The following is a 13,823-nucleotide window of genomic DNA, read 5'->3' as shown; positions in this document are numbered from 1 at the left end:
AGTTTAAGAGACTCAAGAAAGATCTATTGGGCCAACATAAGATGCTTAAGACTGCAAAAGATCGGGAAGAGGAACTGGAGAAAGAACTGAAGTTAGTTCGCGCCACGGTGGAGGAATGCGACACTGCGGTTGCCAAAACGACGGACGACCTGGGCAACGCCAAGACTGCCATTTTGGAGGCTAAGGCTGAGGTCACTCGTATTAAGGAACTAACTGTACTGACGCCAGAGGATGAAGCGAGACTAAAGGAGGCAAAGAGAGGCTTAGAAGCCTGCAAAGACGATATGCTTAGCTTTAGGCTTTTTTGTTGACTGATGCTCTTTGTCCTTTAGTTTCTCTTTTTGATTGCAAGAACTTTTGTCATTTCGTTCTAACTTCTGATAACTAAACATTTCTCATTTGTCCGTTGGTCTTCTAGCAATAACATCTTTACTTTGATTTATTGGATGATTGTCTTGATACAACATTCTTGCAACATGAGTTGGATTTGTTTTGTTATGACTGAACTTAGATAATTTGATTTCTAAGCTGCCTACGTACTCCTATGAAGGAGATCAAGTCAAACGTAGTTCAACTGATTTTGTTTTTATAAAGTAGAGCCGTTCACAGTTTAGACTCATGCGGGCCAGGAGCGTCTATGATTTGGGCCCACCCATAGACAAAGCGAGATGCATTAGCAGTTTAACCACATGCTGCATTTTTTGTGGATCAGTCATTCATCACATCTTCATGACTTGTGTTGACACCCCAAGTTTAAGGGTGGTAAAGCTTTAGGAACCTTCCATTAATCGGACCGATCTTCAAACCATCTTCACTAATTAGCTTATAAGCCCCGCCTGTGTAAACTTCCAAAATCACGTAGGGACCATCCCACCTTGAAGTGAACTTGTGGCCAGTTTTTCTTGTGACAATGATGGGCCTGCGAACAGCTAGGACTTTGTCCCCAATTTGAAAGGAACGGGTCCTAACCCTTTTGTTAAAAGCTCTAGACATGCGAGCTTGATAGCACTCCAAGCTTTGTTGCGCTTGCAGACATTTTTCGTCCAAGGCTTCCAACTCAGACAAGCGTAACTTAGCATTTTCTTCGTCAGTAAGCCCCTCTTGTATAGCCAACCTTAAGGAAGGTATTTGGCGCTCTAGAGGCAAGACCGCTTCCACACCATACACCAAAGAATATGGAGTGCTTTGAGTAGGTGTGCGGTATGTGGTTCTATACGCCCACAAAGCTTCTTCCATTCTGTCATGCCAGTCCCTTTTCGATTTTGAAACCACTTTCTTCAACAAATTGCATAGGGTCTTGTTAAAAGCTTCAGCAAGCCCATTCGCAGCTGCATAGTAAGCTGATGAGTTTCGTTGCTTAAAGTCAAAAAGCTTGCAGATCTTGTCCATCAACTTGTTGTCAAATGGCTTCCCGTTATCTGTTAAGACATATCGCGGGATACCAAATCGATAGACGATGTGGACACGGAGAAAGTCTGCAACATTTTCTTTCTTCACCTCCTTCAATGCCACGGCTTCAGCCCATTTTGAAAAGTAATCGGTGGCAGCTAATATGTAGGCATGCCCTGCAGATGACTTAGGCGTAATTGGGCCAACCACATCAAGTCCCCAAGCATCAAATGGCCAAGATGCAACTGTTGGGTGCAGAGGTTCTGGTGGTTGATGGATAAAGTTTGCATGATATTGACAAGCTTGGCATCTTCGAGCATAGTCTATGCAATCCTTTACCATTGCAGGCCAATAATATCCCATTCGCTTAATGTGGAAGTGCAACTTGGGACCGGATTGATGTGCACCGCAAACCCCAGAGTGAGCTTCTTGCATAGCTTGTAAAGCTTCCTCTTCCCCTAAACATCGGAGAAAGACTCCCTCGAATGAACGACGATACAACATCTCTTTATAGTAGATGAAGCGAGGAGCTCGACGCTTTATATCCACCCTCTTACGTGAATCTTCGGGTAACTTTCCATCAGCGAGGTAGTCAATCAGCGAATGCCTCCAGTCGTCTTTGCCAATATCATACACTGAGGCAGTAGGGAGTTCAACAGTTTCATCAACTGAGCTGTCTTCATTGAAGATTGGTGGAACCACCCACTTTTGACATACCCGCACTCGGGCTGCAGGATGAGTAATAGTTGAAGCCAATGCGGCTAAGGCGTCAGCTTGCTTGTTTTCCTTCCTCGGTACATGTTCAATTGTGACGTCCCCCAACCATTGCATTAGTATCTTTGCATAGTTGTTATATGGGACTAACTCCGCCTTTTTCACTTCATATAGACCCAACACTTGGTTTATGATCAACTTTGAATCTCCATAAATGTTAATTCTCAGTTGCTTCATGTCAGCCGCTATTTCGAGCCCGAGTATCAATGCTTGATACTCAGCAACGTTGTTTGAACATTGCTCGGTCAAGGTGAATGAATATGGCAACATCTCACTTTCTGGAGTGACGAAGACAACTCCAGCACCTGCCCCTTCTCTATGTGAAGCTCCATCAAAGTACATCTTCCATGGGGGTAGTATTTCAATGACAAGCACATCTTCATCAGGCAAATCGTCAGACAACTCCCACTCAGCAGGTATTGGGTGGTCCGCTAGGAAATCGGCCAAGGCTTGCCCCTTTACAGACTTTTGCGGCACATATACAATTTCAAACTGTTGAAACAATAAGTACCACCTTGCGAGGCGGTCGGAGAGAACGACCTTCGCCATAACATATTTCACCGGGTTCGCTTTGGAAACAAGCCGGATGGTATGAGCCTCGAAGTAGTGCTTAAGTTTTTTGATAGAGAACACAAGTGCTAAACATAGCTTTTCAATTGGGGAGTACTTTAACTCGTTCGGGGTCATCATTCTGCTGAGATAGTAGAGAGCATTCTCCTTCCCCTTGTCATTTTCTTGAGCAAGCAAGGCGCCCACAGAACTGTCTTGGGCGGAAATATAAAGGATCAGCGGGCGGCCATGAACAGGAGCAGTTAGCACAGGCGGCTTCATCAAGTATGACTTGATACTCTCAAATGCGTTCTTGCATGCCTCATCCCATATGAATGAGATGCCCTTTTTCATCAACCGACTAAAAGGTTGACATCTTCCTGCTAGGTTTGATATGAACCTTCGGATGTAAGCCAACTTCCCTTGTAAGCTTTTAAGCTCATGAAGGTTTCTCGGCTCAGGCATCTTCATTATGGCGTCAATCATTGCTTGTTCAATCTCGATGCCCCTGTGTCGAACAGTAAACCCGAGGAACTTTCCAGCAGCAACCCCAAAAGCACATTTCAGGAGGTTCATTTTCAGTTGAAACTTTCGTAGGCGGTCGAAGACTTGCCTTAAATGCACCAAGTGATTTGTGCGCAATTTTGACTTCACAACCAGGTCGTCTACGTAGCATTCGACCATTTTATGGAGCATATCATCAAATATTGTCTGCATAGCCCTTTGGTATGTAGCACCTGCATTTTTCAAACCAAAGGGCATTACTTTGTAACAGTAGATGCCTTTCGGCGTTCGGAATGCAGTTAAGTCTTCATCTTCCAGCGCCATGCAGATTTGATTGTAGCCGGAGGAGCCATCCATGAATGACAGGATCTCATGCCCAGTCACGGCATCTATCATTAACTCCGTGATATGAAGCGAGAAGTCATCTTTCGGGCATGCCACATTGAGGTCCCGAAAATCTACGCAGACGCGGATCTGGCCATTCTTCTTGCGCACAGGCACAATACTGGATATCCAGGTTGGATATTTAACTTCACGAATGAAGCCAGCCTCAATAAGCTTATTAACTTCTGTTTCAATCGAGGGAATGAGCTCGGGGCGGAAGCGTCGTTGAGCTTGCTTAACCAGGCGACACCCCTTCTTCACTGCTAAGCGGTGCACAGCTACCTTTGGGTCTAACCCTGGCATCTCCTTGTATGTCCATGCAAAGACATCAATATATTCTTTCAGCAATGTGACATAGATTTCTTCATCTTCATCGGATAGGAGTGCGCTAATGAAGATAGGACGAGGATTTTCAGGCGTTCCCAGATCAACCTCTTTTAATTCGTCCACCGCGGCTCGTACCCCTTCTTCTAACTCATGGGGTGCCTCTTCTGCATCTTCTCCCTCAATCGGGGTTTCATCACATAACGTGATATGGAACGACGATGCCACCTCTTCCTGAGTAGTTGGTGGTACGTCATCACTTGAGCCTACGCTTTCCTCATTTTCTTCTTTATGTACGCGAGTGTGTACAATGGTCTTCGGTTGGACTTTCAACACTTCACCGCATGAAACATGAATATATGTTTCTCGTCTCATCCGAGAAGGAATCATGCTTCTAAGCCTTTTGGGAGGTTCCACTTCAACAGGAACATTGGCACTGTCTTTAATAACTTGGACAGCTCCAAGTCGATCATGCATTGACTTTCTCTTTAAGGCTTTAGGACTTGACCCCAGTCTATCAAAGACTCAGCGTCGAGAGTCCGCCTTACCGATTCGGTCGAAGACTGACTTCTTTTTGTCTTGCCCATTATCATTGGTAGGAGTGATTTTTGGATCATACTTGCTTCCCTCCGCGGAGATACAATTACTTGCAGCCCTGTTTATAAGAATTCGCACTGGTTTAGGGGGAACATAGCCCAACCCTTTGCGAGTTTGAGGTTCTTGGTGACTTGCCTTGCTTATACCACCGGCTTCTGGGATAAGCTTTCCCAACTTCTGTGGCTCGTTGGGGTTATAGCCAGCCTTGGCTAGAAGCTTATAAGCGTTAGGGTCGAAACCCTCGGTACGTTTGGCGGGGAATATTTGGCCCACTTTATCACCACATTTCTCTTCAGATGATTTTGCTGCATTTGTTTTGAGTGTATCAATCCTTGCAAGCGGGAAGATGAGTTTTGTGTTGTGTTGATCTCCCTCTACAACTTGTTTTCCCTTTGACTTTGATTGGGAAGGTGGATCGTCATTGCTTTCCTCAATATCTTCAACAATAACTTTCCTTTTAATGTAGAACTTTGCATCCGCAAAGTAAGACTCAGCCTCTGTGAAAGGGCTTTCATCGGCGACAACCTTTTCAACTACGCCGTTCTTTTCAAATATGAGGCATTGATGCCAAAACGAGGGTACCACCCCATTTTCATGTATCCATGGCTTTCCAAGTAACAAGTTATAAGATTTCCTTGCATCTATGACATGGCAGAGGACGCCTGAACTTAGGTTTCCAATTCTTAAGTCAAGTCTGATGATGCCGATTGCTTTTTGCCCTCCCTAGTTGAAGCCTTGTATCATTAGACGACTTTGGGCAAGCTCATCTGTAGATATACCAAGGTCCTTCACAGCTCGGAGGGATAGGATGTTGACAGCTGAGCCTTGATCAACCATAATTCTTTTGAGTTTTTGCCCACGGGTATAGCCTTCAACAAATAGTGGGCGATTGTGTGGCGTGCCTCCAAGTAACAAGTCTTCATCCTTGAAGGTAATTTCTGTGGAGTAGGAAGTAGCCTTATGCATTAACACTTCCTCATCCTCGATGTGTTTAGGAGATGAACATTCCCCTCCGTCTTCTCGCTTGTCATTCGTATTTAGGCAGGAGCTAAAAGTGCCTGCCCCTTGAAGATCAAATCCCTTTGGCATATATTGAGCCAAAGGAACTGGTGCACGTGGTTGTTTGACATGGCCCTTCGTCTTTGATTTGCGGGCATGAGTATTTTTTGAGGTTTTCTCAAACCAACTTTTCACTATGTGTTTTTGATGCTTCACAGGCTCAACTTTCTTCTTTCTATGAGTGACAATCACCCATTTTCCTCCGGATGTGTTATCATTTTGCTGTGGTTTTGAACTTTGACCAGCAGCATGCTTAACAATGAAGGGGAGTGGACGCTTCCGTTGTTTCCCATCTTCCTTTTCAGTACACAGCGGAGTGAACCGTCCGGGTGTAATCGAGATTTGATTTGAGCTCACTTTGGCATCGGCAAGCTCAATTTTCCCATCCCTGGCCAGTGCCATTACTTTATCTTTGAAGATAAAACACTTCTCAATCGGATGACCAAGAAGACGATGGTACTTGCAATAGTGTGGATCATCCACCCTTGAAGCTTCCTCAGGACGTCTCATTTCAGGCAACTCAATGAGCCTAAGTTTGAGTAGCTCATCAAACATGGGAGATACATCGGAATCCATGAAAGGATAAGTCTTCTCCTGCCTTTCTTCAATTGTCGGCCTTCTACCACCCCTTGACGGGCCAGAAAATGATCTTGACCTAGGCCTTTCAGTTGCCTTAGTGAAGACTGTCATAGGAGTAGCCTTCACATTCATCACTTCTTTCTTTTCCTGCTTTGGAAAAGGTTTGTTCTACTTTTTAACTTCTTGTTTTCCAGGTGCATTGGATGAGCTAGGCAAGTTCAATATGTTGTGCCCTCCGCTGGCTTCGATGCTCAATTCCATGTCGTGAGCACGACTGGATAACTCTTCGAAGGACTTTGGCTTAATCCCTTGTAGGATATAGGAGAGTTCAAAGTGCATTCCTTGGATGCACATCTCAATTGCAGAACTTTGGGATATTCTTTCTTTGCAATTCAGGCATAGTTCCCTCCACCTTTCGATGTAGGCACCGGAACGTTCACCCTTCCACTGGTGAGTAGTGGTGAGTTCCAAGAAGCTAACCGTTCTCCTTGTGCTATAGAAACAAGTTAAGAACTCACGTTCCATATCATGCCAGCTATCAATGCAGTCGGGCGCAAGGTCAGTGTACCAATCAAACGCAGTTCCCTTTAATGAACGGACAAACTGCTTTACCAACAGATCGCCATAAGTCCCTGCATCATTGCAGGTCTCCACAAAGTGAGCAATGTGCTGTCGGGGATTTCCCTTGCCATCGAATTGCTGGAACTTAGGAGGTTGATAGCCGTAGGGCATTTTCAATTCCTCAATTCTTTGTGTGTAGGGCTTAGCATAGGAATATGAAGGTTGGCCTTCATCCAACTTGCCTTTGATGGCCCCCATTATGTAGTCCTTCAACTGATCCACCGGTATCATGCCTTCGGTAACTGGAATTGTTTTCTCAGTTGCAGGTAAGTGGGAAGCAGCTTCTCCTACCACATGGCTAACATGAGGTGGTGGTGATTGCTGACCAACCTCTTCTTGCCCTTCAGGTTGCTTTCCTGGAGCACGGCTTCCTTGCTCCTCCATGATGCTTCCTACCCTATTATCGAGGGTGTTAAGCCGTTTCTCTTGATTTTGGAGAGTGACAGCCATTCCTTCCAGAGACTTAGCAATTCTAGCTAATTGCTCCTCCACAGACTCTGTGTTTGTCGCCATGGCCGGCATGACGTTGTAGACATGCGACCACTCAGGTGCAGCCTTCCATAATGGATGTGGCGGAGTTACGGGGGAAGTGGTCCCGCTAATAGCGTTCCCTTGCATAGAAGTTGGACTACCACCATCGGTAGCTCCCTTGGGAGAGGGTGGACTTCCAGCAAAAGCAATTGCCTTTGAGGCAGCAGGGGCCTTGTCGAGCCTTCGAACCACCCGTCGTGCCATGGACTGAGGTTCAGGCACTTGGACCCCCAAATCCTTTGCACGGTTCCTTGTCAGCGGACCTTGCGTTATCTAGGTAGTGCCAGAGCTAGCTACGGGCGTAGACTTGGTAGCTTGGGCATAGGTCCTCCTGAACATGGGATTGTTCGATGCCATTTGATGCGCAGGTAGAGATATAGTAGTAGAGAGATGAGAGGCAGAGCTGTCCCACTGGGCGTGCCAAAATATGTAAACGCGAAAAACTTGAATTGTATATATTCAAAATTCAAAGTATCGGTTACAAGTAGTATCAAGTATATATCAAACGGGAGGGGTACAATCTCTGTATAGGAGAAGTCCTCTGATTCTCTACTACAAGTATGCCTATTAGAAGTGTGCCAAATTTGGAATATGCCAAATTGGAAGTGTGCCGAGTTCAGAGTATGCTGAACTTGAAGTAGTTCCTTGTTCCTTGTTGGAGGTATGCCGAGTTCAGAGTATGCTGAACTTGAAGTATGCCGAGTTCAAAGTATGTTGAACTGGAAGTATGCCGAGTTCGGGAGTATGCCGAACTGGAAGTATGCCGAGTTTGGGAGTATGCCGAACTTGAAGTATGCCGAGTTCGGGAGTATGCCGAACTGGAAGTAGTTCCTTGCTGAAGGGCATCCGGAATTATGTAGCTTGTTCTTCAATGAAGGGCTAATATGCAGTTTGATCTTCAAAGAAGGGCTTCCGGTGTTCAAACGGCGTATTCCTCAGCGCAATATACGCAGTAAATATATAACTGCGGGCGTGTTCCAGACGATATCCTGGCGAGATTTTGGCAGAACTTCGTTATGCAGATTTTCAGAGCCCCAGTTCTTGAAAATGAAACCACTATTTATAGTGGTGAGAGTGAGGGAAAATCTCCAACCAACTCTTAATTCCTTATTTAATTTAATTACTTTAATTAAATTAAGGAATGTATCGGGACACCATTGCGTCCAGATTCATCATTTCATTAAATTTCCAAATAATATCAAATATTCAAATTCCTCAAAATTATATAATCCACATATAATTTTAGTGGGCCAAGACCAAGTCAAGCCCGCTAATTAGGCAACCCAATTCATACAAGCAGCCTGGTCCAACTCAATTAAATATTTCATCATCTCGGGCCGAACAATCCAACATCCAATTACATTTAATTAATTATTCAATGGGCCATTTAATTAACCCAATTAAATAAATATTAGTCCAATTAGCCTAATTAAAGTAATTAATTTAACAATCAATTATCCACCACGGTCCAACAATATTATTTAAATTTTTCAATGCTTACAATATCTATGTATATTATGATACTTAACGCGTGCTGGTGGGTTACCAGCATTATTCGCTGACCGGGTGTTATCCCTTATCTTTTACAGGTTGAGTAGCTTTGGAGAGCGCGCTAGTGGCCTGTAGATAGATTAAAGGCATTGTCCTAGGGTCGAACTTATCCTAAAGGCATTGTCCTAGGGTCGAACTTAGGCTCTGATACCAACTGTAACACCCCAGAATTTTAAGATATTTAAAACTTATAAAATAAAGGCGAATCTAACGTTTAAATCCCAAACAGAGCATAATCTATCCATAAGAGTCGGGGTGTTATGCCACACCTAGGTTTGAGAACCTAGGTGCACAGGCTAAACTAACCAAGCATGGTCAATCCATAAGTCGATATTCAATTACAACCCAAGGCACATAGGCCATCTACTATGCTAGAACTAACTAAACTAAGTCCACGGTTCCGACTAGCGCGCTCCGTAGCTAATGCTCATCACCTGAAAAACATTCGGTTTAACAACCGTCAGCGAATAATGATGGTAACCCACTCCAACGCGTTAAGTATAATATAGATAGATATAAGAAACTCATTTTGAAACTGGAATACATATATACTTACGAGACTCTAGTTTAAATCCAAGATCAAGACTCAAGACACGTTAACAGACTCAACAGTATAGAATAATCATAAAGACTAACATGCATCCTAAGAACGCAATACAAGACATAACGGGCAGATAAGCATATAAATAACAATTAGAGGCAACCAAGGCATTCAAAACAATCAATTAGCAAGTAGTCATCAAAGCACACAATTCATCCTCCAACCTTATACCAAGTTCCAACCTTGTAGCTCCCCTCCGTCCTTATATCAGTTCCAACATATACCTCCAAGCAATTACATGCCCCCACCGACAAACCACCAATCAACCACCAACATATCAAGATAGTGCCGTAGTGCCATTCACATGATCCGCACCTCTAGTACTAATATCAAGGGGTTAACGCATATAGCTCTAACATGACACCGCAGCACTTATAACCTGACTCATGCTCAAAGGCAAGCAAGTCTAAGGTGGATTTGTGCCTTCAGCATAGTAACCGCTATGGCCTGTACCTTTAGTACAATGACCGGGCACAAGTGGTGCCAATCTCCAACAATTCATTTCCACCAATCACAATCTCATCATCATCATTCACACCAGCCATTGCGCAACAACCACAATACTCATCATCATTCAATCAATTAACACATAATCAAATAACAATCAAGACACAACACAATGACATGTGTTACACATGAATTCCTAGAATGATACCCAAAACACCAAACGAGACTCATACACGACAACGGGGTACAATGGGACACGGGGAAATATCAAACGGGAAAAACACCACGAACCACGCCGAGTTTCCAGCGGGTGGGTGGCGGGTGGAGGACCATCCGCCGGCCACCCGCCGGCGGCGACACCCCATTCCAGCGGGTTCCTGGCGAGCAGTCGGCTGCCCGCTGGAATAATAGACACGGGCAGCGGGTAGGTGGCGGGCACCCCTGCCCCCACCTACCCCCCACTGACTCATAGGCAACTTTCGGTCCTGGGATCTCTCGTGGAACCCGAAACCATGTCCAGACACATTCAAACACATAACGACAACACCACGTATTCAATTAACAGAAACAAACCAAGAATCATACAAAATACATTTTAACACGATTCCTAAACATGCCAAGACTCAATATAAATCATATAACGGTTCAAGAGCATCCTGAACTACAGGAATATTAAGAAATCTATATGCAAAGTCCTAAACACAAGTCCTAGGCTAGACTCCACACCCGATCATGCATAATCCCACCCAAACATACCAAGGGCATTATAATACAAAATTCATGATATAAACCCTAGGGCTCTAGACATAATTAAAATACGAGATCATACATATAATCAATCACAATATCAAGAACATCAAGATTATCAAATAAGCACAATATAAATCCTTTGCAAGGGCTCTATCAAGACTCAATCACAGAATTACACATACGATTATCAAAGGAGCCAATGAATAAGATATAGCAAGGAAAATAGGTTTTGTTGAGACATGGGTTACCTCTTAGCCCTAATCAATATCCTTGGCTACTAAGGTTCTTCTCTAAGATTTCCCTCCAGTGGATATCTCTACGTTTGGTGGCAGAGGAATTCCTTTGTAGGTTTTCCCTCGGGAATATCTTGTGTGGTAGAATTAACTGTGGTAGGGTTTCTAAATGCTCCCTAAGTCCCTATATATAGATTTATGAGTCCTAACTAGGGCCCGAATGGTAAAGGTCCACTTTTCCTATTCCTTATAGAATTAAGGACTTGGTTAAAGATAAGGGTTCATGGTCCACCGTAGATCACACTTAATTGATTAATGGAGATTCTAGTATGATTAAATCTTTTTTAATTATATGATAACAGAATTAATTAAATAATTAATCCTGATACGGAGACCGTAACACGGGATGTTACACCCTCCCCCCTAACAAAGAGCTTCGTCCCCGAAACTCGGGCACAGATTGCTCCCTTTGTCCCTAGGGGTCATGCTATGTTCTCTCTCTCTCTACACATAAGTATATGTTCTTATCACTACAATATGCATATATAATATATGTAATATCCGTTTCATCATTTTGTGTTAGTGATTTGAGTTTTTTTTAAGTACACTCTAACTTATTAATCCTGAACTGTGATATTTTAACTTACGACCTTCCTATGAAAAGCAACAGTAATACAATCTTCCTTAAGATTTGAATTAGTATTCTATATTTATATATGTATATATTAAGTGTATGTTAGAAATTTTAAAAAAAAAAAAAACAAAAACAAAAAAAAAAAAAAGAGTTTTCGGAAAATTTAAACGAATCAAAGGTTTAAAATAATTTTACAAATAATTTAAGTATGATATTTTCATGATAACACCCGACATGTTAATTAATTTTCCAAATAAGTATATTCCATGTAATGTGTGTGTGTGTGTGTGTTCAAATGCGGGTGTAAACACAAAAAAAAAAAAAAAAAAAAAAAAAAAAAAAAAAAAAAAAAAAAAAAAAACTTTGTATATATTTCACAAAATCAGTTTACAGTGTGTATAATTCAAGGTGCGGGTACAAAATCTCTGTGTAGTCATCTGATTCTTCACTAACGTTATCTACTAAAGTGCCTCCGGGATTCAAATGGCGTAGCTTCGGGGATTCAATTGGCATAATCTTCAACAGCAACCGCCAAGTTTCAAAGCAATCAACCCTGCAAAGTTTCAAAGCACCTGCAATGGATTCAAATTTCCTTAAGATCTTCAAATGCCTTCAAAAGACTTCAAGATCTTCGAGACAATCAACTCTGCCAAGCTTCAAAGTACCTGCAATGGATTCAAATTGCCTTCAAAATCTTCAAAACTTGCAAAATGCCTTCAAGTCTTCAAGCGTTCTTCAATGCCTTCAAAGCCTTCAAGTCTTTAAGTTCTTCAAATGCTCTCAACTCCTCAAGTCTTCAATTATTGTGTTTTGGAATGAAAATGAAAGCTCTATTTATAGTAAGAGCCTAACCAACATTCCTCAACAAACTCCCCCTTTTTAATTAATTAATTAGTTAATTATTTATTTAGGAAAATGAACCTTGCCCGAAATCAAGTCTAGGTTCATTATTCGATAATCTAATCCAAATTTAAATTAAATTATAATTATTTAATTCAAATATAATAAAATTATATTATATTTAAATTATTATTATAATTATAATTCAAATATGAAATGGGCTTGGGCCAATTAACTAATTAATTCAACAGTCCAAGTCAAATTTAATTGAACTAATCAAATTAAATTAATTTCTATGATCCAATTAATTAAATTGGCCTAGTAATTAATCTCGACGTCGGTCCAATAACCATTTATCAGTCCATTTGTTGGATTCAAATTTTTGGTGTCTACAACGGTCATGTTCTCAGGTGCGGTTGTGCAAATATATTAGGATCGTAAGATGAGATCATATCAGACGAATGGAAATCAATGAAGCAGAGAAAAAGCGCGGGAAAATTTTGTAATTTTGTCGACCTTGTATGTTTCAGTGGTGCATTAAGTGCTAGTGTATGGTGCACTGATAAGAGGTATGTGGTGCATTACATGATGATCTGTGGTGCACCACCAAGTGGCTGAAAGTCGATCAAAGCGGAAAATGCACCACACACTAGCATATAATGCACCCTGTCGACGGGTTTGAAGACCCTCGTTGAGTGGTACAATACTAAGTGCAGTACAAATTAATGCACTATGTATCACTAAAAAATACACCACAGAGCACTCGAAAATGCACCATAGAATACTAATAAATGCACCACACACTAGCATGTAATACACCCCGCTGACGGATCTATTAACCCATCGACGGGGTTTGACACGCCCGTTGAGTGGTGCAATACTAATAGATCAATGCACCACGTATAACTTAAAAAAGCATCACAAAACACTCAAAAATGCACCACACACTAGCACGTAATGCACCTCGGTGACAGGTCTATTGAACTTGTCAACGGGTTTGACACCTCGTTGAGTGGGGCAATACTAAGTGCACTACATATGAATGCATCACGTATCACTCAAAAAAAACACCACATAGCACTTAAAACGCACTACACACTAGCACGTAATGCACTGCCGAAATACACATGATGCAAGAAATTATAAAATTACCAGCGCGTATTTTCTCTTCTTCATTGATTTCCATCCGTTTGATCTTAGTTCATCTAACAGTTCTAATATATCTACATGACCGCACGAGAAAGTAGCGCTGCATCAGAGCATGAACACACACACATATATATAAAGTATAAGTCAAAACTTTAATGATGTGTTTGGTTTATGTTGGGTTCTTGTTTAATTTTTAAAAATGTGATATCATAAAATGTTATTAAAAAAGTTTTTAGAACTAGTTTTGTAATTTTTTTCACATTTCTTGATATTACATTCTTCAAATTTTTTGATATTAAGAGATTTC

The 13,823-nt window shown here is 42.0% G+C and overlaps 1 protein-coding gene across 1 annotated transcript; it reads right to left on the bottom strand.

The window, feature by feature from the left end:
• Nucleotides 1-753: 753 nt before the first annotated feature.
• On the bottom strand, nt 754-4,401 carry LOC109175453. Its single transcript, XM_019324714.1, has 3 exons — nt 3,955-4,401; nt 1,010-3,057; nt 754-919 (listed from the first exon to the last, which is right to left on the bottom strand). The coding sequence occupies exons 1-3, from the start codon at nt 4,399-4,401 to the stop codon at nt 754-756; spliced, it is 2,661 nt and encodes an 886-aa protein (XP_019180259.1).
• Between the last annotated feature and the right edge of the window lie 9,422 nt (nt 4,402-13,823).

The sequence above is a fragment of the Ipomoea nil genome, unplaced genomic scaffold (assembly GCF_001879475.1).
Source record: "Ipomoea nil cultivar Tokyo-kokei standard unplaced genomic scaffold, Asagao_1.1 scaffold0164, whole genome shotgun sequence".
NCBI classification, from domain to species: Eukaryota; Viridiplantae; Streptophyta; class Magnoliopsida; order Solanales; family Convolvulaceae; genus Ipomoea; species Ipomoea nil.
This window is presented reverse-complemented; position numbering and strand designations above follow the sequence as displayed.